The sequence below is a fragment of the Nannobrachium achirus genome, assembly GCF_963921795.1.
Source record: "Nannobrachium achirus genome assembly, chromosome: 8".
Classification (NCBI taxonomy): domain Eukaryota; kingdom Metazoa; phylum Chordata; class Actinopteri; order Myctophiformes; family Myctophidae; genus Nannobrachium; species Nannobrachium achirus.
This window is the reverse complement of record NC_137817.1, coordinates 48,888,911-48,913,362: the sequence shown is the minus strand read 5'-3', so window position 1 is coordinate 48,913,362 and position 24,452 is coordinate 48,888,911. Positions and strand designations below refer to the sequence as shown.

The 24,452-nt window shown below is 42.8% G+C and overlaps 1 protein-coding gene across 1 annotated transcript in view; it reads right to left on the bottom strand.

Annotated features, from left to right (window-relative positions):
* Positions 1 to 5,297: 5,297 nt before the first annotated feature.
* The window catches only part of pde2a (phosphodiesterase 2A), a gene marked incomplete at both ends in the record, with an annotated part of 381,434 nt that continues 362,279 nt past the window's right edge, over positions 5,298 to 24,452 (bottom strand). Inside the window, 12 exons of the mRNA XM_080732126.1 lie at positions 5,298 to 5,535; positions 7,273 to 7,379; positions 7,576 to 7,614; positions 13,800 to 13,912; positions 16,732 to 16,831; positions 17,219 to 17,293; positions 18,961 to 19,008; positions 19,562 to 19,649; positions 20,286 to 20,408; positions 21,742 to 21,812; positions 22,450 to 22,572; positions 23,004 to 23,081. Coding sequence (XP_080588252.1) covers positions 5,298 to 5,535; positions 7,273 to 7,379; positions 7,576 to 7,614; positions 13,800 to 13,912; positions 16,732 to 16,831; positions 17,219 to 17,293; positions 18,961 to 19,008; positions 19,562 to 19,649; positions 20,286 to 20,408; positions 21,742 to 21,812; positions 22,450 to 22,572; positions 23,004 to 23,081 — 1,203 coding nt within the window. The remainder of the gene's footprint in view (positions 5,536 to 7,272; positions 7,380 to 7,575; positions 7,615 to 13,799; positions 13,913 to 16,731; positions 16,832 to 17,218; positions 17,294 to 18,960; positions 19,009 to 19,561; positions 19,650 to 20,285; positions 20,409 to 21,741; positions 21,813 to 22,449; positions 22,573 to 23,003; positions 23,082 to 24,452) is intronic.

Genomic DNA, 24,452 nt, shown 5'->3' with positions numbered 1-24,452 from the left:
AACATTTTCCTAAAAAGCTAAGATGTTCATTAATAAAAGAAAAATGTGATGATTTCTAAGTCATTTCATTAATAAGTAAAAGAATTCTAAGATTCCATAAATTAGAAAACAAATATTTAACCCCCATCTACAACCAAGTGTTGAGGGGTTGAGTGGTTAACTGTCTGAAAATATATGCATTAACACGAATCCAACACAAAACTACACAAGTTTGCCTTTTTAATGTAATAAAGGCGTGTTCCTCCTTTTTAACCTTGAGTGCCTAGATCAACTCAGTCTTTTGTTACAACACTACACAAGTCTATGAATCTATGAAATCAATGAAAAGGTTTAATTTGATAATTATGTAGCGGGGGATATCCCTGATTCATCTCTCTCTCTCAGGTAAGGGGCCCTATAGGCCTGAATAAAGTTTGAAGACCCCTGATTTAAACCATATAGCCTATACGTATACATATCGTATTATCGTCACTATCGGGCAGAAACCTCGTATCTCCAAGTTTCAAATTTGTACATTTTTTTGCAAAGCAAAGCCCTGCTTCATCATACAAGGCCGTCGCACAAAGGTAGTGAAAACAGCAAATCTACAAGCACACGACGCCTCGCGGTGCGAGACGTTGTGTGCTTGTAGATCGGCTATTTTCACTAGTTTAGATAATTTTTAAAACGATAAATACAAAACAAACGGTTTTGGACATACAAGATTTCCACCCAACAACGATGATATACTGGAGTCCCCCAGGGGTGTAACACTAGGCCCCTCCTTTTTCTCCCCCCATATATGCTAGATAATCTTCACCAAAAATAGCCAATACAGCCGTGCTGTGAGCTTGTGGATCTATTCTCACAGGACGTTCACCCCAAAGAACAGAGACAATGCTAGGGTTCATGGGGTTAAGCTTTAAGCCTAATGTATGTTGCATGACAGTGTGTGTGGCTTGCTCAAAAATAACTAATCCAGACACTCGGGCGACACGGGGCCAAAGTCCCTGTCTGCCAGGAGCGGGCCGAGGATAGAGCCCTGAGGGACCCCATGCAGTCAACATAGGGTTTAAGTGGTAAATCTCTGTCTCCTCTATACAGTATGTATTCACACAACGTATGCATCTGTTCTTCACTTATCCCCATGTACATTAGTCCAGCAGCAGCAACCATTGTTTCCACCATCTTTCCACAGTATTCTAAAATGGCTCCGGTATTGTGGCGTATGCACCACGACGTGTATCAAAACACTGGTTGGGTTCAGTTAAGACCTGCGCACGGAAGCTTGCGATTGGCTGAACCGGAGGTAGGGACCGTTCTGTTCACCTGGACCGCGCAGAGGTGCCGAAAGTCGGGGGGACGAAGATTTACAATTCTGGTCCACTGGTTTACAACTTCTAACGGCGCTGAGTCGGCTCATGCGACCTTCGTCTCACGTGGTTCAAGGTCACCTGAAACGGCGCACCTCCGTCATCTCCACCGAAAACAAGCACTCCGCCCGCGGAACCGGAAAAGTGCTTTGATTCATGTGTATACAGCAGTGGTTCTTAACCTGTGGGTCGAGACCCCCAGGCCCCAGGTGACAGTGGAGTGACAATTGAAAAGACAAAAGAAAAGAAGACCAATACTGCGTCAAATGTATATCAAACTATACTGTAAAAACGGGTCAAACATTGGCCAAATTGTCAAATGATATAAGAAAGAGGCAAAGCTTGTGAAAATAGACGATCTACAACGCTAAAAAAAACATGCCTCGCTTTGTTGATCTACAAGCGTTGTCAGCTTGTAGATATGCTGTTCTCCAAAATATGTATCTGTGGAACTGAGTCAAAACTAAATGTAATGCCTCAACTGCTTATGGGGGTGAGGGTTCCCCAGTTCAAATGTGATTCTTTTGGGGGGTCACATCCTGAAAAAGGTTGAGAACCACTTGGTGTGCACCATAACAATCTCTGTGTTCATCATTTGAATGTAACCAAATGGCCTGCCTGGTGTGGCTGGCTCAATATGGTTGCATTTGTGCACTCTGAGTTATGAATGGATCAATTAATACTGAGGGTTTTTACTGTGTGCAAAATAATCTTCTGTACAATCTTCCAACCAATATCTTCTTACATACGTAAAAAAGGAAAAAAGTTATTGGGTGTTAATTTTGGTTTGTATCCGATGACAGGCTTTACAGATTGAGAACGTTGAGGTTTTGCATTATGGGATGAAATCTTGTCAAACATATCTGTAGACACACGCACACACGCGCGCACAGCCGCGCGCACACACACACACACACACACACACACACACACACACACACACACACACACACACACACACACACACACACACACACACACACACACACACACACACACACACACACACACACACACACACACACACACACACACAAAGAGCTTGACCTTGCAACGGGGACACCTTAGGCGACTTTCTCTGAGGTCCGAGTAGTATTTCACAAAATATACAATTTCTGAGCATTAATTTATGATCATTCATTCAGTAGCATTGATAATTAAAACTATTAATGTCTATAGCAAAACACAACCAACATACATACTAGACCCACTTTGCTATATACTCCATGTTCACTATATTAAAAGCTCTAGGAAAGGCAGCGAAGATGCGCGATAAGGCAGATCTGTTAGGACGACACGCTCGATGAACTCTACTCTGGCACGTTTTTACATGAGATGGATCTTTGAATTAAAGGGTTACATTTGCCGTTTATCAAAAGTGTTGTTGTTGTTGTTGTGGGTTTTTCCCCCCCCAAGGACATTAATGGAAAAAAGAGTGGATGGTGTCGGAGAGAAGAAAAAGTATTTTGGAAGTGTATTCTTTTCCTTCCCAGACAGGGAAGAAAAACATAAATCTTTCCTTTATACTTGTTTTTATTTTTATTTGATTTTATAGAATACACAGTTAACTCTGAAAGTTTACAAACGGAACCAAATGGACCAGTACGGGTCCATTTGGTTCCATGTGTACACTCTCATGCAGCGTCCACACTGGCACACAAAGCGACGCAGCTTAATCGTCTCCTTCAGGTGGAAACCTCACTGTCACTGTCTTGTCACTTCAATGTCATCTGAGGACCCCCCCCCCCCCCCCCCCCCCCAACCCAACCCAAAATCATGTGGGACTGAGTTACTAGGGCCCAAGGTGGAGGGGCCTTAATTATTTAGCTATTGAAAAATAGCAGATATACAAGCTCACAGCGTGGCACTCGGTGCCGCGCTGTGAGCTTGTAGATCTGCTATTTTTGAAAAGTCGTGAAAATGTGTGCAAATCTTTGAGTATTATGTACTTTTTAAGCAAACATTTGTAACTCAAATTTTGCTTCTGGGGGGTTCCTGGAACTAAATATTTTGAGATGGGGGTCCGTGGCCAAATACTCATCATCATTTTGGGGGTCCTTCACATGAAAATATTTGAGCACCACTGACATAGAGACATAGGTTTCTCAAAAAACCTTAGAAGGATTTGAAAAATTCAGACGCCGCACAAATGTTCACGATTTTTCAAAAATAGCAGATCTACAAGCTCGCAGCGCGGCACTCGGTGCCGCGCTGTGAGCTTGTATATCTGCTATTTTTCAATAGTTAAAGCACAAAATGTGAGTGAATCCTTGTACCCAGGGCCCAGAATTTGGTGTGACATCCCTTGGGCAGAGCTACAAACGTGTCGCTGGCTTCCGAAGACTATGAATGGTAGCTTTGTAGCTGTCAGTGTGAACAGCAGCACGCAGTATGTGTTACCCTAACACTGAGGATTGTACCCTGTACAGTACGTACAACGTACTACAGGTAACGGTATTTGCATGTGTGTCTGTGTTCATGTTGTTTTCTAGGTTTTACTGTAAATGCATAAACCAAGGTGTCTACTAGCTTTGATCAGTGATTGTCAACTATTATAATTGCCCGAAACCCCCAAAAAGAGTAAAAGTGAAACCAACCACACGCACACGCACACGCACACGCACACGCACACACACACGCACACACACACACACACACACAAACAGAGAGAGAAAGAACAAAGACACAGAGAGAAATAACAAAATACAAATAAAATATCACAAGGAAGCAAAAAATAAAGCAGGTACTTTCCCCTGCAAAATGTGGTCATGAAATAGTTAAATATACTTTGAAAGAGCCTGAATATAAAATCACTTTTTTTCCAATGGTATAAAAACAAGGGGGGGACAGTTATGTTAATGTCTCCACAATGTTGTTGAAATCCACATTGACCTATATAAAGGCAATACACAATAACAGCATGCATTCATAAGCCTCGTGTGTAGGGGTTTTTCGGGTGCCGGAGAGGAGAGGGGGGGGAAGGGGTGAGCATACTGTATACTAAAGCTGCTGGCCCTCGAAACCAACACAAGCCGTTATGAAACATTTTACAGAGTGTAGTTAACAATTTATGCCACTGTTGCACATCGAAGAAGTCTTCCATTAATAATTAATCGCTTCAGTTACATGTACTGTATGTCCTTGTACAGTCGTGTGCGTGCGTGTGTGTGAGTGTGTGTGTGTGTGTGTGCTTGTGTGTGTGTCTGTTGTGATGTGCTGCATACATTTGTGTGTATGTGTGTATTTAACCACTTGAACCCCAGTGTTCATATTCTGGGGGGGAGGGAACATTAGCCAAAAGAAAAAATTAAAATACAATTGCAGATCTACAAGCTCACAATGTGTCGTGATGCATCGTGAGCCCGTAGTCGGCTATCGCTTTTTCATTTTTTTTTTTGGCGAAGAGATTTGGCGTAGATGGAAAAACTGGTCGTAACTCAAGTCCAAGTTCCCTAAGACTAGAGGGGTTTAAGTGGTTAATCTTGTATTTTTTACAGTCCAAATCAGAACTGCATGAATTCATGGCAACAACAAAATAAAATGACATCTTTCCAGTGTAGCCGCCACAAAACAGACAAAGCCACTTCACTTTCTGCTTTTTCTTCCTGATCCAGAAACTCGGAGACGCCGCAAACTGCAGCCGTAGTGTCTCAATATCCGTCTCAAAGTTTTCACGGCTGAACCGGGGCTTGTAAGAGCCCTTCACACGTCAGCCGCCACGCACACACGCGTCTGATTCAACTCCATGGAATCGACGCCGTGTCCCCTCCCGCCTTCTACGCTACTAAGTAGTCATCGGAGAGACACCCTCCCCTCTAAAAAAGTCACTAAAACGCATTCCTCAGCCCTCAGAACCTTGGGGGGAGAAGCCCAAGAGAAGCTTCCGTTAATAGCCGCTCGCGCGTTTTTTCCGCCAACGCTGGCTTGCTAGCTGACTGGCTGTGCTCACTGGCTCCTCCCGCCGCCGTCCCCGTTGTCAAGGCAACCGTTGATGCAGTGGTCGTCGCTCCCGAAGGCGCCCTGCGCCTGCAGCAGCTCGTACTCCTGGTCCAGGAAGTCCAGGCTGTTGTTGCTGGGCAGACCCCGGATGGAGAACTTGTGCGACACCTTGGTCCACTGCTCCCGGTTGGACGCCACCCGGTCGAACAGCTCCGTGGCGCCCGGCAACAGCTCCGACAGCAGCCTATCAGGGAAGGAGGAGGATGGACACGGGTCAGAACTCTGGTTAACCACCCATTTAGGCCTGGAATTATGTTAATACTTTAGCTAATGAAAAATAGCAGATATACAAGCTCACAACAAGCTTGTAGATCCGCTATTTTTTTTAAACTGTGTGTAAATCTTTGAATACATGTATTTGTTTTAAGCGAAAATTTGTAACTCAAATTTTGCTTCTGGGGGGTCCCCGGAACTAAATATTTTTAGATTGGGGTTCGTGGCCAAATACATGTCATTTTGGGGCTCCTTGACATGAAAGTGTTTGAGAACCACTGACATAGAAACATACGTTTTTCAAAAAACCCTAGAAGGATTTAGAAGAGAAAATATCCAAAGATTTCCACGATTTTGCAAAAATAGCAGATCTACAAGCTCGCAGCTTGTATATCTTCTATTTTTTCATAGTTAAAGCATAAAATAATAGTTAAAGTAATAATGCTTAATAATGTGTTCCCTTAAAGACGTGTAACTAGCAAGTTGTACATCGTTGCTGTCGGGCAGAACACTCTTAATCTCCATATTCTAACATTTATTTTTGAGCGGTGGTCACACCGTCTCCATAGCGTGGCCGTGTGTGTAGGTATGTTTGTTTGTTAGTTTGTTTGTTTGTTAGTTTGTTTGTATGTGGGTGGGTCTGTAATGTATGTAGCCTCAAGCCTGTGTAGTACCTTTTCTGACCACACATGTTAAGGGAGGGGCGCTGTTGTCCAGGCCACACACACACACACACACACACACACACACACACACACACACACACGGGGGGGGAGAACCACCGCTCAGTTCACACGGGTGTGATTTTTTGGAGCTGTGTGAAGCACAGGCTCCCTATACGTGGCCGTGTGGGTGGGTCTGTCTGTGTGTCTGTCTGTCTGTCTGTATGTAGCCTGAACTTCCTAAACTTCGGCACGCCACTAGTCCCACAGTTTTGCCACCACACACTCGCGCCATATGTCAAATCGACCGGCTTACTCGGGAATCGTGGGCTATTACTTTTCTAAGAGAAAGGTTCTATAGTTTAATTGATATTAATTTATTAGTGAATTAATTTTCCCCATTGACTTATAATGGGAATCGCAAAAACTCACATTCAATTATTTGTCTCTCGCAAACCATAGGGGCTAGAGTTTCAAGACTTGGAGAGGAGGTTCATAATGATTTCAAGGATTAAATAAAAAATAATTGTGTCATTTGGCCGCATGGTGGCGCCATAACACCCCACTTTACGTTTTGGCCTGTAACTCTTGAACCGTAGGTCGGAAAATTAAAAATATGTTTTCCCTGGATTCCTTGGGTCATGACGCATCTCCCCATATAGGCCACGCCCATTTGCGCCATGATAGATTTTCCGCCATCTTGAATTTTCTCCAAAACACAGTTTTTGCTCCTTTTCCTACATATTTTCTTCAAATGTCACAAAAATCGGTACACATTATCCACACACACACACACACACACACACACACACACACACACACACACACACACACACACACACACACACACACACACACACACACACACACACACACAGCTCCACTTCACACAGGTGTGATTTTTTAAATAATGTCTTGATCATACTACAGCGTCGCACAAAAGTATCAAAAGTAGCGGATCCACAAGCTACGGAACGTTGTAGTTCGAGTTTCAAAAGTACTTATTGCAGCTTTTAACATTTCTTTCTAAACCGAAACGTGCTTACTTGTAAATGGGCATGGCAATGTGTTCCATAAAACTGATCTGTAACTCTGGAATGTAGGCCTTCTCCCTGTCCATCATCTCACTGGGTCTGTTCCCCATGGCCTTCTCCTGCACACACACACACCACACACACGCATGCACGCACACGCACATGCGCACACACCCACACACACACACACACACACACGCACGCAGGGTAATACAAACAAAATAATGGTTGACCTCAGAGACAATAACATAATGTATATTTTATACAGTCATTATTCGAACATTGTGTGGATGTGCATGAATATACCGTACATACCAGATCCCCTTGAGAGAAGAACTCTTTATAAATCAGCTCCTGTAGAAACACAGTAGTAAACCCGTCAGTACTTATGCACATAATAATGCACATAATAATGCACATAATAGTGCACATAATGTTCCACAACAAAAAACAAGACTACTTCATATAATATCGTCTCTGTCAGGTGGAACCCTCGTATGTCCAAAACTGTTACTTTTCAAGATTGATTTAGTCAACTGAAATGTATTTTGGCAGGCCTTGATGGCATCGTAATGACTGGTTTTACACTTGGTTGAATGCTGAAAATAGCCGATCTACAAGCTCACAAGCTTGTAGATCTGCTATTTTCACCATGCAAAACCTGAGAGCAACCAAATATAAAATGACTCTTCTCCACTAGTCCCTCCCTAACGTTTTAGTCTAGTTTTTATTTTGTTGACGAAATTGGCAATATATTTAGTCTTAGCTTTAGTCAACACAGCTTAGTTTTTATTTCGTTTTCGTCAGTGAAAAAAACTTAGTTGACAAACATTTTTAGTCATAGTTTTAGTTGACGAGATCAACACCTGCCTGTATCATTTGCCCTTCCTGAATAGAACAGAAATGTGCTTTAGACTTTGAGATGAAATCATTGTGTTGTGAATGGAGATTTAGGGTGCAGGATTTAGGACGAGGGTCTGTGCTTTTATTTTAAATGAGGGTTGACCCAGATTAACTTAATCCCAAAATGGATGTATGTTTTATTGAGATTACATTACATACTGTGAAGCTTCCTTTTAAATAATGTACAGTATATCTATTTCTATTTTTGGACCCAGCAAATTGATGATCAAAATGAACAGTGGTTTTGTTACTGGAACACAAAATCAATGAGAGACTGCATCACTGACATTGTGAAATAAAATAAAAACCAAATTTATGCTCCATCAAAAACTATACCTCAGGCTTAAAGGGCCCATAGGAGTGACTTTCAGTAGCCTAACTCAGTGGTTCTCCACCTTTTCAAGCCGTGAACCCCAAAATGGTCATATTTTAACCTGACAAGCACTTGGGATTGTAGGAGTTGAGGCATTAGGTCTACATTTAGTCTGACTCTGTTCCACAGATACATATTGTGAAAACCTTTTCCTCTTTCTTATATTATTTGACAATTTGGCCGACGTTTGGCCAGTTTTTATAGTATAGTTTGTCGAGGTAAAACTATAACAAAACCTTTTTTCACTGACGAAAACTAAATAAAAACTAAGCTACAGTATGATGACTAAAACAAGACTAAATATTTTACAATAAATGCGAGAAATCTCTGTGAGTATGTGCCTCTCTGTGAGTATGTGCCTTGTATGTGTTGTCTTTCCTGAGGTCCTGATAATATAAATGTATATCACATTTCAGGCCTTTGGTCTGAAAAAGAAATCTCTGCTCGGCTGCCCGAAGGGAATCACGTACGCCATATGAGACACAAAAGGGGATAGTCAGAGGCACAGACAGATACAGAGATCTCCATAATGGGCATAAAGGGACACAGACACAGACAGACAGACAGACATATACAGAGATCTCCATACACGGGCATAAAGGGGGCACAGACAGACAGATTCAGAAATCTCCATATATGGGCATAACATGGATGCAGACAGACAGATATCTCCAAATATGGGCATAAATGGACACAGGCAAACAGATGGTCAAAACGGGTCCTATGACAATAATAATGGGGTTTGCATTAAAGGGTTACATCGTTCCAGAGTAGGTCGGTCCCCGGCTAGACACAGGCGGTCGAGCTTCTAGTATTGACAATTTTGTCAACAAATAAAACTAGATTAAAATAAAAGGGAGGGGCTAGTGAAGAAGAGATCCAGTAAAACTAAAAGACAAGTCATTTTATGTTTGGTTGTGCTTGACCCCCCCTGGGGGTCCCGACCCACAAGGTTGGGAAGCACTTTCCTGACTAACTAGAATTCTGTTTTGGCTTTTCTGCCTTTATTGATAGATATTCAAGTGAAGATGGACAGTCAGGAAATAGGGGGAGAGAGACCCGCAGAAAAGGTGGGACGGGACTCAAACATGCTGTCAGGCTACTTTAGAGCCTAGGTACCCGGGCCGCTACGCCAGCGGTCTGGGTACCATTAACCACCATTATTACATTGGCAAGTTCAAAACATAATGTCCCCTTTCTTGGCTGATAACATTTACTGTATCAGCATTATGGTTGATATCAGTTATCTGCCTCTCAGTCATCTTATATCGTTCAATTAATTGAATTTTCCCCATTCAAGTCAATGGGGAAAATTCATTCCCTCTCTGAGTCAGTACCTGTCCCTATTATGCCCATATATGGAGATCCCTAATGTCATCAATATAAGCCCATATCTTGGAATGCCCATATATGGACATACTGTGTCAGTCTCATGTGGTCTACGACGTCAGACATCTATGATGTCAGTCATCTCCATATTTGGGGAAAAGTTTGCATTGTCCCATTCGAGTCAACGGAGAAAAGTAATTTGCAAATGAATTAATACTAGAAGCTAGTCTACTCTGGAACAATGTAATACATAGGGAATGAATGCCCCACTCTTTAACCCATTTAGACCTGAACACGTTATGACGCAATATTGTATGCTTTAAATATTAAAAAATAGCAGATATACAAGCTCACAGCGCGGCACCGAGTGCCGCGCTGCGAGCTTGTAGATCTGCTATTTTTGAAAAATCGTGAAAATTCGAATTTTGACCCGATTCTATAAGTGTCTTTTGAATCCTTCTAAGATGTTTCTATGTCAGCAATCTGGCCAGCCATCGTCAAAGAAAAGGTCCTTTTCGCTTAACTGGAGCTCAGTTAGTCTGTTATTGAGAGACTACTATGTCAGTGGTGCTCAAACCTTTTCATGTAAAGGACCCCCAAAATGATATTTATTTGGCCACGGACCCCCATTTCAAAATATCTAGTTCCAGGGACCACCCAGAAGCAAAATTTGAGTTACAACCGTTCTCTTTGAAAATACATATATTCAAAGATTTGCACACATTTTCATGAGTTTTTCAAAAATAGCAGATCTACAAGCTCGCAGCGCGGCACTCGGTGCCGCGCTGTGAGCTTGTATATCTGCTATTTTTCACTGGTTAAAGCATTCAATCATTATAGGCCTAAATGGGTTAATGCAAACCCCTTTATACCTGTTGTCAGGACACATTTTGACCATCTGTTTGCCTGTGTCCATTTATGCCCATATATGGAGATATCTGTATCTGTCTGTCTGCGTCCATTTTATGCCCATATATGGAGATCTCTGTATCTGTCTGTCTGTGTCCCTTCTATGCCTCTATATGGAGAGCTCTGTATCTGTCTGTCTGTGTCCTGTTATGCCCATATATGGATATCTCTGTATCTGTCTGTCTGTGCGCCATTTTAATTCCTGATTAAACCGGTCTATTTGACTTATGGCCCAAGTGTGTGCCAACAGAACGATGGGAGGAGTGGTGCAGCAAAATAAAATTCTCCATATATGGAGCTGATCAACACTGACATCATCAGCTCTGAATCACCCGGATCTCCATATATGGAGCTGACCATCACTGACATCATAGACTCTGCATCACCCAGATCTCCATAAATGGAGCTGACCAACACATCCACGTCTGACATCACGTACTCCATATACGGTTATAGCTGAGTCGTTCTGACATCACCAGGTGGAACAGCATAAAAGCGTCTGCGGTCCCCTAGTAGGACATATTCAACCAACGCACTTCAGAACCTCCAACTATCTCCACTCTTCTAGAAGCTACCTCAATATAAAGGCTACTGGACTCAATACTGACCCGACCTCAACCTGCTCCTCTGTCGGAATTTAACAAGAACCAGGATTCAAAGTGAAAGTAAACTTCTAGAGCAGGGAAACTTGACAAACTCATTTCCTGTCCCGAGCAGTGATTTGTACCTTCACCCAGAGTCCAATGGCATCTCATTCAAGAAAACTGTCTTTTTCAGACGAGGATTTTTCCTGTACTGTGTGTCGTGACATATTTAAAGATCCTGTTGTCCTGTCATGTAGCCACAGCTTTTGCAAGGCCTGTCAGCAGGAATGGTGGAGACACAAGAACACAAAGGAATGTCCAGTTTGTAAGAAGGTCTCCCCTGTGGATGAGCCACCCTGTAACCTGGCTCTGAAGAACATATGTGAGATCTTCATAGAGGAGAAACGTCGGAAAATGGATCCCAAGGAGGCGGCTGAGGAATCACTGACGACCTTACGGGAAAAACTAAAGGTCTTTAATGAAGTTACAACCAAGTGTGACCAAGCAGCAGAACACATTACGGTCCAGACCCAGAACACAGAGAAGGGGATTAACGAACAGTTTAAGAAGTTTTGTCAGTTCCTACAAGAGGAAGAGGAGGCCAGCATCGCTGCACTGAGGGAGGAAGAGCAGCTGAAGAGTCAGATGATGAAGGAGAAGATTGAGGGACTGAACAGAGACATATCAACCATTTCAAACGCAATCACAGCCATGGAGGAGGAGCTGAGAGCTGAACGCATCTCATCTCTGCAGAACCACAAGGACACCGTGGAAAGCCTGCCGGACCCACAGCTGGTCTCGGGAGCACTGATAGACGAGGCCAAACACCTGGGTAACCTGGCCTTCAGAGTCTGGGACAAGATGAAGGACATTGTCTCCAACACCCCCGTCATCCTGGACCCCAACACTGCCCATCCAGAGTAAGTCCTGTCTGAAGACCTGACCAGTGTGAGAGGTGGAGACGAGGCACAGCTTCCTGAAGCCTCTATCAGAGTTGGCTCCGCGGTGGAAGGCTATCCACCACGGTGTAGTCTTTTTGAGTCATAAAACTACAACGTTATGTCATTCCTCGCGGTGAAGAGCTTTCCACCGCGAGTCCCGACACATCTCTCTGTTTTTACTTTCAGACAGATAGGCTCTTCATCCCGTTCACTGATTGGTCGATCTAGACCAGTCAGTGACGGTGAATAGGACTCCACCGTGACGGACTATGATGGGCTTCACTTATTTTCTGACTTTAGGTGGAAAGCTTTACACCTCAAATTTGCGGTGGATAGCTCTTCACCGCAGACTCTGATAGATGCTTGACAACCCAGAGAGGTTTGACTACGTTGGCTTTGTCCTGGGTTCTGAGGGCTTTAACTCAGGGACTCACAGCTGGGGTGTTGAGGTTGGAGACAACGCACACTGGCAAGTAGGTGTGCTAGCAGAGTCTTTCCAGAGGAAGGGAGACAGTGGGGGTCAATGGTGGGGAACATCTTTAAAGGATGGTGAATACATAGCAGCCTACAGACCAGACTCCAACTCGCCAGTGTCATTCACTGTCCTCTCACTAAATCCCAAACCCCGGAGGATCAGAGTACTGGAATAGAGGAAAGCTGTCCTTCTCTGATCCTGATACTAACACAAGCCTATACACCTTCACACACACTTTCACTGAGAGACTCTTTCCATACATTTATAATGATGATGCTGCTGTTCCTCTGAAGATGTTACCAAGGACGATCAGTGTCAATACATATGATGATGATGATGATGATGATGATGATGAGATGATGATGATGACGATGACGATGACGATGAGGATGACGATGGTGATGACAACTATCCATCCAATCTACAACCGCCTATCCGGAATCGGGTCGCGGGGGTAACAGTTCCAAGTGGGATTTCCAGAGTTCCCTATCCTGAGCAACTTCCTCCACTCCTTCTGGGAGTATACCGAGGCGCCAATGTGGAGATATAATCCTTCCATCTGGTCTTTGGACAGATGGTATTGACTATCCATTGTGTCCTCTGCAATAATTTAATTTACTATCAAACGGATTTAATCGACTAAAACGAGACGAGGTGCCAACTTGCGTCTTATGCACAAGTTGGCCATGTATAGCCTACTTGTGCGCCAGCAGAGCGTGCCATGAGGTGTGCTCACCACTTGCATCACCACTGGTGATGCCAGTGACATCACCAGGAATGCTGGTCCCTCATTGGCTGTTAATGATGACGTTGCCAGTAATGCTGGTCCCCGATTGGGCTACGGGCTTAAACACACATAGCTACCTACCTACCTACATACACAGCCGAACGCAGTACTTGCGCGCTATGCTGGCGCAAGTAACTAAAGCATTTCAGATGACTAATATAGGACTAAAACTAAATGGAATTTCATTGAAAAGACTATGACTAAAACTAAATGTAAATTAACAGTGGTGTGAACGTACAGCGATCTTGCGGGTGGTCTTCCAGCCTTTGGTCTGGTCTGACAGGTCACACGACGTCATCAGCAGACACAGCAACATGGAGCGGTGGTTCTGATTCTGCGGGTTGTAACCGTCTGAAACACACACACGCACACGCACACACACACACACACACACACACACACACACACACACACACACACACACACTGTTTGTACAAACATTGCCACTGCCCCTCATGTATTAGGACAATATCAGTCACTAGAACCAAGGACAGGTGTTTTCATGGTTAAAATGGAGTTTGAAGTTACCATGGGTTTGTATACAGGAAGGGGGCATGCATGTCTGATAAATTGACTAAATACTGAATCAAGCAACTTAAAAACTGTCCCGGGGTGCTCCCAAAATCTTGACTAGGCGATAAAATGACCTGAAAAGGTTTTAGAACTACTGGTGTAGAATGTAGATAGAATGCATTGTGTAGAATCACCGGGAAACACTGTCTTAACCCATTTAAAAAGACCTGGGGTCTTTTTAACTCATCTACTGCCATTTTGAATATGCCTTCTTTGGGATCTCCCCGCCAGAAGTCTCCATAGACTTCCATGTAATTTATAGTGCACTTATCATGCACGCCCATGCACAGATCATGCACCATGTTTGTGCAGTTTGTTCACAGCTTTCAAACAAAAAAATCCGATTGGAAATCCGTTCAGGCATTCTTGAGATAATAGCCATTATGTTTTACATGTTATGTAAGCAAAGATGGCTGCCCTGTATGAAAGATGGGGTTGTATGGGGGTGGAACATGCAAAATCGCGATTGAAATCATGTTCACTAGATTTAATGGGGTCCAAAAATATTTTTTCAATAAATAAATAAATAAATAAATAAACTTTTTTTTTTCTTTTTTTTTTTTCAAACTCGTCATAAGCAGAGTGGACACATACATATAACTCGTCAAACTAGTCATAAGCAGTGGATGAGTTAAATGGGTTAAGACAGTGTTTCCCGGTGACGGTGTTCCCACAATTACAGGACTTTTAAAACCTTTTTAATACCTCAAGAAAGAAAGGAAAAAAGACTGTTAATGCATCAAAAGTAATCAACAAACTATATAAAAACTGGTAAAACATTGGCCAAATTGTTAAATAATATTAGAGGCAAACATTTTGAAAAAAGCCACACACACACACCGTATAGCTAGGTGTGCTCTGGGATCTTTCGGTCCGCGTCAATATGCAGAGGGGCCGTTATGCCGACGAACTAAACCTAACCTTAACCCTAACCTCAGTAAAACTAACGCTGGTGAGTAGCTAACCTGCCGACGCTGGTGAGTAGCTAACCTGCCGACGGGGGTGAGTAGCTAACCTGCCGACGCTGGTGAGCAGCTAACCTGCCGACGCTGGTGAGTAGCTAACCTGCCGACGGGGGTGAGTAGCTAACCTGCCGACGCTGGTGAGCAGCTAACCTGCCGACGCTGGTGAGCAGCTAACCTGCCGACAGGGTGAGTAGCTAACCTGCGGACGCTGGTGAGTAGCTAACCTGCCGACGGGGGTGAGTAGCTAACCTGCCGACGATGGTAGCTAACCTGCCGACGGGGATGAGTAGCTAACCTGCCGACGCTGGTGAGTTGCTAACCTGCCGACGGTCATCCTACTCGGAACAACGGACCGACGGAACAATGAGCGGACCCCGGATCTTTTGGCTATGAAAAGTGTGTCCCTGGCAGAAAAGAAAGGTTGGCAAACACTGGGTTAAGAAGACGAGAAGTCAAGACGGTTCTGTCATGGTTTTGAATTTTTCCCCATCACCATCAGAAGACTAGATGGAAAATGGAAGACGGACTGACTTAATTTCCATGCCAGTGTCGTTACCGCGTGTCATTTGATGTCAGCTTGAACGACCGCGCTGCTCATCAGATTGTGAACCATCTGCACTCTCCTCCGGTGACAAAATACAGAGGCAGGGGACCTTAAAAAATGTCCTTGAAAAACTTTGAACTCAAAGTGGCCATTCATTCCCATTCAGGAGAGTTCCACTTTAGGAGGGAAAAACACATCAAATTGATTCTAATTCAACCCATCACAGGCCATTACAAGTCGGAAGGTTACAGCCAATTTACCGTATGTCACACAGGATTGCAGTCAGTGTCTGACCATCCATGCACGGAATGGATAAATAGCATGAAACAGTTAAGAGGAAGGTCAGCAGTGATGATACTGCCAAAGAGGAGCTCCCGTCTGGGATTGAGCGTTCAAGTGTTCTCCTGCTTAAGAGGTGCGTGTAGCCTACAGTACAAGTCATTAAGAGGTGCATTAAAGTACATTACATAAGCCATTCTCAACCTTTGTCCAGTTCAAAGGACCCAGAGTTCTACGTCGTCTCTGTCGGTTCAAACCCCATTATGTCCATTACTTAACCCCATTATGTACTTTACTTCCAAAAGCGGCAGGCCGACAAGTTCAAAACGTGCTGCTACATACGGTACATGAAAATTCACAAACCCTAGCCCAGTGTTTCTCAAATGGGCGTACGTGTACCCCTTGGGGGTACTTGAGAGAAAATGGAAACCTTTATTTGACTGTTGACAAATGTATGTGAACATGCTGCTCCGTAAGGTTTTAAACCAAATTAAGAACGAATTTTGACTAGCACAACTGTTACTGAATAGAAAACAAGCTACTTACTTTTATTTTCAACATAATTATGGACATAAAAACTGGACTTTTGACGTCAGTATTTTCTAATCATAATGTTGTTGTTGATTGGATTCAGCAATTAGGAAAAGCGGGTACTGAAGTCCCAAAAAGGTTTGAGAAACACTCAACACTCAGCCAAACAAATGCAGCGATCTAACCTGAAAAGTGTAGAAGTGATGTTTTTGGTGTCGAAGTCACAAGCATAATTTCCTCATTTTACACATAGCCTGATCTATCTCACTGTCACATACCATCTGCCATCTTCTGCAGGTCCTTGAAAATGCGTAGGTGATGAGCCAAGTCGGTAGCCAGAATTATGTCTCGAATTAGATCCAGCATGCGGCTGTAGTCCTAAAGGAACATATATATATATATTTTTTAAAACACGTATGATTAATATGGAAGACGATAACAAAGGAGGGCAGCATAGCGTCTCTGTCGGGTGGAAACCTCGTATGTCCAAAATTCGTACTTTTCAGGATTCAAATTGAAAAGCGTCAAAAGTAGCAGATCTACAAGCTCAAAATGTGTCGCTTTGCACCGTGTTTTGAACTTGCGGATCTGCTAGTTTTGATGCTTTTGCGTGACGCTGTAGTACGATCAAGCAAAGCAATAATTTAAAATATGGGGATAAGAGGTTTCTGCCTGCCCGACAGCAACGATTTGAAAGAGAGAAAAAAAAAAGAGAGATGAATTGATATTGTACGTGTGTGAAGGTGCACAAACAGCTCAACTCACCTTTCGTGAGAACTTTTCAAAGATGTTGCAGCCGTGCGTGTTCAGGATGGCGATGGCCTGGGCAAAGTGGTGTCTCTGTGGGGACAAGTACAGTAGAGTACAGTACAGTATGTGGGTAGAATGCATGGTGGGTGTAGAGTGGATGATTCTTGAGAAATGTTGAGTCATTGTGCAGCAAAGTGTATAATAAATTGAGATGTTTAAATTATTCCTGAACCACTTTCAACCTGGCATAGGAAAGTGGGCATGCCATTATAGGTGAACAAAAAAAAGAAGAAGAGGAAGAGCTGTGCTATTTATGAGTTATTCATAAGCATCACGCGAAGCTTGGCCCTGGGCGTACAACAAACTTGGTTAAGTTAAAGGAATAGTTCACCCCCAAAATGATTTTTTTTTACTATTGATTACTCATGGAGACTTGACTTTAATTTATCCCCATTGATTCAGGAGGGCATTTGGGTCCCCATCCGAAGTCTCTATGGCAGGGGTTCCCAAACTTTTTTGTCTCAGGGCACCCCATGAATATTTTTTTAATCCGAGGCACCCCTACATTATAATTTTCACTCCCAGCACCTTATATTTATAGCATATCGTCATTGTCGTGTGGAAACCTTGTATGTCCAAAACCGTTCGTTTTGTATTTATCATCTATAAAATGTACTAAACTAGTGAAAACAGCAGATCTACAAGCACACTATGCCTCGCGATGTAGATCGGCTGTTTTCACTAGTTTTGTAGGACAGTCTTGTATGATGAAGCAGGGCTTTGCTTTACCAAAATACGTACACATTTGAAACTCGGAGATACAAGGTTTCTGCCCGACAGTGACGATATTTTAGTGATTGTGTTGCGAGGAAAACGTTGAGATAATAGCCATTTTGGTTAGAACTGACTGAAAATAACTTTGTACTTCCAAGTTTAAAATGATACTAAATATTTCTTCAAGTGTCCAAATAAATTCCAAATATTATCAAATGATCTCGCGGCACCCCTGGACTGCCGTCGCAGCACCCCAGGGTGCCCCGTCACCCACTTTGAAAACCCCTGGTCTATGGCATGGCAACTCATTTACTGCCCCAGATGAGATATGACTAGCCTGTGATGTGTTCCCTGTTTTAACGATAGAGGGCACTGTTCACTAAACGATGGAGTCAACATTTGCTTCCTAGATGTTATTGAGACACGTGGCCCCTTATTGATCATACTGTATGACCTTGTGTGTGTGTGAGTGTGTGTGAGTGTGTGTGTGAAAGAGAGAGAAAACAGCTTCCTTTCACTACTGTTCTAAACACTGCCTGAAGCAGCCTTCATTCAAAACGATGTAACTTTACATGGGATCATCGAAACTGGACAATTCTTTTTTCCTGATTCCATGGTATCCATGTGCATCTTTTGAGACGATTGCCGCATATTATTCTATAATCTTTCAAAGGTTAGTGAAAAACTTTGTGAAAATGCTGGCAGAAAATGATAGATGAATAAACTGGCAGTAAATGAGTTAAAGGAGGACTTCAACACTTTTCAACCTGTCTTCATATAACAGGTCCTCACTAATGTTCATGATAAAATAGCAGCATTTTTTTCTACTCAGTCTGGGTCTCATAGGAGAGCTGTGGGCTTAAGCTAGAAAGTAGAAAACATTTTGTTTTATTGGGTCTTTGAATGTGGTTGAGTCACTTAGAGTCACTTAGTTGTTGTTGAACAACTGGGTGACAACATTGTTAAAATGGGTGTGGCTTTACCTCCATAACAGACCCCTCTGAGCTGTACAAAGCAGCCAGCACGGATTGCTGAGAACCGAACAGAGAGGAGACATTGTTAGCACGGTCAGCTTACATTTCATCTTGAAAAATTAAAAAGAAGAACATACATTTTAACGTGAGAGGCTGGTTCACCTTGGTTTTGGGAAACAGTTCATTATTTATTATTATGAAGGTTCAACTAAATCTCTTTTAAATTTGTGTCACTTTTAAGACGTTTCAAAAATGTTCAAAAATGGCAGATGTACAAGCTCGCAGCGTGGCACAAAGTGACATCCGAGGCGGTGTGTGCTTGTAGATCGGCCATTTCCACTAGTTTAAAATCATTTTTAAAACAATATGTGAAATCATATCTCCCTAGAATATGACCTAATAAGGCACTTTAAGATTCGTAAGAATATAAAGCGTACTTTGAGATTCGTAAGACTATAAAAATTACAATTATGACTGTACTGCACCATGTGATAACAGCACTTTGATTTTCGTTCTGTCTCTAATCTTTTCAACTGCTCTCCAACTTCTACTGTCTGGGGAGGGGATCCAGAATAAAAGGCATCCGTTGATCTTTATTGCTTGTTCTCACCGAGGCCACCTGGAAAGAGTTGTTGGTGCCGCGGTGGTCCAGGTCATGGCACATACAGGACACAAAGAGGGCAAAGATCTCTATTTCCCTGGAGAGAGGGGGGGGGGGGGGGGGAGAAAGAGAGAGAGAGAGAGAGAGAGAGAGAGAGAAAGAGATGTTCTAGATTACATCCATCTATATGTCTAAATAGCATAGCCTACAAGGCATTATTTTATTACAAGCAGGCACGGATTTACTGTAGGCAAGAGTAGGCTCGTGCCTTCCCTGAGGGAAGCTGTGCCATGGGCAAATGTTCGTGTATTTGATATATACAAATGCGCCACTAACCATCTTGTAACATTCTGCTGTGTGGAGAGACTTTTCTCTGCAACAAACAGAATACAGAATGAAAGTGCCTGAGAATGAGATCACCTTGACTGGTTGCTTGAACTTGATACTTTGAAACTAACTGATACTTAGAACTAGACACCATTTGGATTACCATGACATTATCGGGGATTAAAACCTTTTATATTAGTACTTAGTGTTTTGTTTGAGAACCACAGGTTTAGACTGATGACTGTTCTTGGTCTGTGATCCTTGTTTACTGAGGCACTACACTGTGTCTCTGCATTTGATGTATGTGTTTAATATGCTTACTGTAAGTCGCTCTGGATACGTTTTAAAGAGATCTTTATAGGGAAAATGGATATAGAATGGAGTGGTGTGGTAGTGTACTACTTACTGGAGGTAGTTGGACAGTCCTAGGTTCTTGTACATCAGGTAACAGAAGTGTGACACAGAGAAGGCGTGCATCCAGTTGTGGTACGGAGGGTCCCTGTATCCTTTCTTCACCATCAGGCAGAACCTGGAGCGTAACAAAATGGAAAAAATGCAATGATTGCACATTGTTTAGAGGTTATTTTGTTTCTTTAACAACCCATTTAGGCCTAGAATTATTGAATGCTTTAGCTATTGAAAAATAGCAGATATACAAGCTCACAGAGCTTGTAGATCTGCTATTTTTGAAAAAGTCGTGAAAATGTGTGCAAATCTTTGAATATATGTATTTTTAAAGCGAACGTTTGTAACTCAAATGTTGCTTCTGGGTGGTCCCTGGAACTAGATATTTTGAGATGGGGGTCCGTGGCCAAATACATATAATTTTGAGGGTCCTTCACATTTGAGAACTACTGACATAGTGGTCTCTCAAGAACAGACTAACTGAGCTCCATTTAAGTGAAAAGGACCTTTTCTTTGATGATGGCTAGCCAAATTGCTGACATAGAAACATATGGTTTTCAAAAAAACCTTAGAAGGATTCAAAAGACACTTATAGAATCGGGTCAAAATTCTAATTTTCATGTTTTTTTCAAAAATAGCAGATCTACAAGCTCGCAGCGCGGCACTCGGTGCCGCCCTGTGAGCTTGTATATCTGCTATTTTTCAATAGTTAAAGCATAAAATAATGATACACAATAATGTGTACCCGTTCTAAATGGGTTAAGGACTTCAATGGAAGTAAGCCGTCAGGCTTTCTTGTGTTTTCGACCTCGGTGATGCATTGACTGTATGTCGGAAAGTGCTCTGTACTCGTTTCTTTTATGTCACCAAATAAAATAAAATAAAACTGTCACCACCACAGACACCACACTGCTGTCACCGCGGGGTAACATTCCCATCGTCATCATTAAGTTACAGTATATGGCAGGCAGGCTGTCAGAGTGGATGTTGTGTTTTACTTGACATAAATGTGGGTTATATAGCGGTTTTATGAGAGTGTGACACTCTGTTTTGCTGTACACAGTAGAAACAGGTCCATGTTTACACTTTCAGTGTGAAAGGAAATTTGACTGTGTTGTGCCGACTCCAGAGATCTGCTACACTGTAAAACACTCAGTGTTAATTTATCCATTTGTAACTCAGAGAGTGTAAAATTGTAACCAAATGGACCCTTAGAGTAAAGTTAGAAGTGAATCAGGGAAATACGTGGATGAATCAACACTGAGGATAGAAGTGACTCAGGGAAATGAAGAACAAAAGCCTCAAAACATAGTAGATTTGACTGTGATCAGAGTAAGTAGGTTGACACACACACACACACACACACACACACACACACACACACACACACACACACACACACACACACACACACACACACACACACACACACACATAAAGTGAGTGACATGACAAACCTGGCCAGAGTGTGCATGTCGATCTTGTAGGTGTTGATGAAACCCATGTCTTCACACATGCTGAGAATACCCTGAAGAAACATCATCAACATTATGTTAGTCGACTAAATATCATAATATTTTAGTCGACAAAAATATTGGAAAAACGTTCAATAGTGGGCTCGATAAAAGTCCGGCTCAATAAGCGGGATCGATAAGGGGCTCATTATCTCTTCTCTTATTTGAAAAGATCTACATATCAATTCAAAGGAGCTTTTATTGGCATGAGAAAACATACATTGCCAAAGCAAGTGTCACAAATAAAATAAAAACAGTTGTAAATGGGGAACATATATACATTGGGAGGGGGTACAGCATTGTGAAAAAGAGCTATGTCGCATTGTGACATTTTATTTACTGTATATACAGGGTATAAAGCTTTTGGAACAAATAACAGCATTATTTTTTCTCAAAATGTAGCAGCTCTGTTTCATACTTTATGTGCAGTAGGTCTAGATGTCAATCCATGGTTTATAGTCCTTAGGGTGGCTGTGTTCCAGTTTCTAGCCTTCTTTTGTCGCAACAGTTCACAAATCTTGCTGCTGTGTTCGAACAGTGTTGTATTTCTCCCAGTAGGTATGGGAGTTTTTCATCATTGGTCATGTTTTCAAACTCACTTCGGGTGTGTGTAATCTGTTATCAATAAAAAATAACAAGCTCCATCCCTACCATGGGCGTGGTGTCGTCAGGCAGGGATCGAGGCGTGTACGTGAACTCTGCGAAACACGGGTGGATCTCCATCACAGGCTCCACCCCCGTCACCAGCAGCTTAGAGACCTCCTCCTCCGACACCTGTAGCGCACACGCACACGCACACACACACACACACACACACACACACACACACACACACACACACACACACACACACACACATTATGCTGTCGCTGTGGAGCAGAAACCATGTATTTCCAAAACCCATTGTTGGACTTACCGGTATTACTTAGTTACAGTAATATTATACCATATTACAACGTAAAAAAAAAACGTACCGTTACATATTACTCTGGTTTTCTTGGCTGCCTTTGTGTGTGTGTGTGTGTGTGTGGGTGTGTGTGTGTGTGTGTGTGTGTGTGCGTGTGCGCGTGTGTGCGTGCGTGCGTGCGCGTGCGTGCGTGCGTGCGTGCGCGTGCGTGTGTGTGCGTGCGTGCGTGCGTGCACGTGCGTGCGTGTGTCTGCGTGCGTGCGTGCGTGCGTGCGTGCGTGTGTGCGTGCAGCGTTACCTTCATGTGGTACATCATCATCTCGTTGGCCAGGTGTGATCTGAACTGAGCCTCATGGACCTTCTTATAGAGCAGAGACTGCAGGGAGGACATAGAGAACATTTATGATCATCAACATGTAAGGGATAACGTCCTGCTCAGCGGTCGTTATCGACAAATAAAAACCCTGACAACCCACCAAACTGTGAAAAGTGATAACTCATCACTGAACCATCGTTTTGTGGGGGGGTACTATCACTTTAAAAAGTCATCTTAAAATATGAGTTAATATTTTTATGATGTCATTGTGGGAATGCGCAATTATAAGCCAATCGAATTAATTGACTGTACTTAGACTACTATCAGCTGTTGTTGGGGGGCGAGGGGCAGATTACACCGTGACATCACCGTTTTCAGAGAGACCACGTGACCTATATCATACTTTATCATATTTTATTTTTTATTGTATAGTAAAGTTAATGGGACACCAACTTGATAACACCAATTTAGTTGTGACTAAGGAAAGGTTATCATACCAAAATATAATCTACAGATATAGAACCTTTGCCACCTTTCCGAGAGCGACATCTCGTACTATGGCCCATGGACTAGGTGGATTCAAACCCACAACCTCCATGGTTGTGGGCAGGGACTTTACCACTGCTCCACCCGAGAGCGTGCACGTCTTTTAAACCAACTATGAGCAATGATTTGGGGCATTCGCAAGTACCATGACTGCTCAGACTATTTGTGCGCTTGTTCAACTGACATGAATGAATGGGAAGCTTACTTTAATTAAGCTATTGGTAGTATGTTCTTTCGCAAAGTAAAGCCCTGCTTCATCATACAAGGCCGTCGCACAAAAGTAGTGAAAACAGCAGATCTACAAGCACACAACGCCTCGCACCCGCGAGGCGTTGTGTGCTTGTAGATCGGCTGTTTTCACTAGTTTAAATCATGGGGCAGGGACTTTACCACTGCTCCACCCGAGTGCGTGCAATCTTTTAAACCAGCTATGAGCAATGATTTGGGGCATTCGCAAGTATCATGACTGTGCTCAGACTATTTGTGCGCTTGTTCAACTGACATGAATGAATGGGAAGCTTACTTTAATTAAGCTATTGCTTCAACCTCTTTAAGGTAATTAAAAACAAAGGGGATTTCATTTTTTTATCGTCGTTGTCAGGTGGAAACCTTGTATGTCCAAAACCGCTTGTTTTGTATTTATCATTTTTAAAATGATTTAAACCAGTGAAAACAGCCGATCTACAAGTTTTCACTACTTTTGCAGGGCTTTACTTTGCGAAGAAATTTACAAATTTGAAACTTGGAGATACGAGGTTTCTGCCCGACAGTGACGTTATGCTAATGTAGGAAAAACAATGTGGGTGTGACTGAGCGCTACTTCACTTTGCTACTATCAGTGACACAATGCACACCCTACAGCCTAACATGTTCGCACAGAGTGTT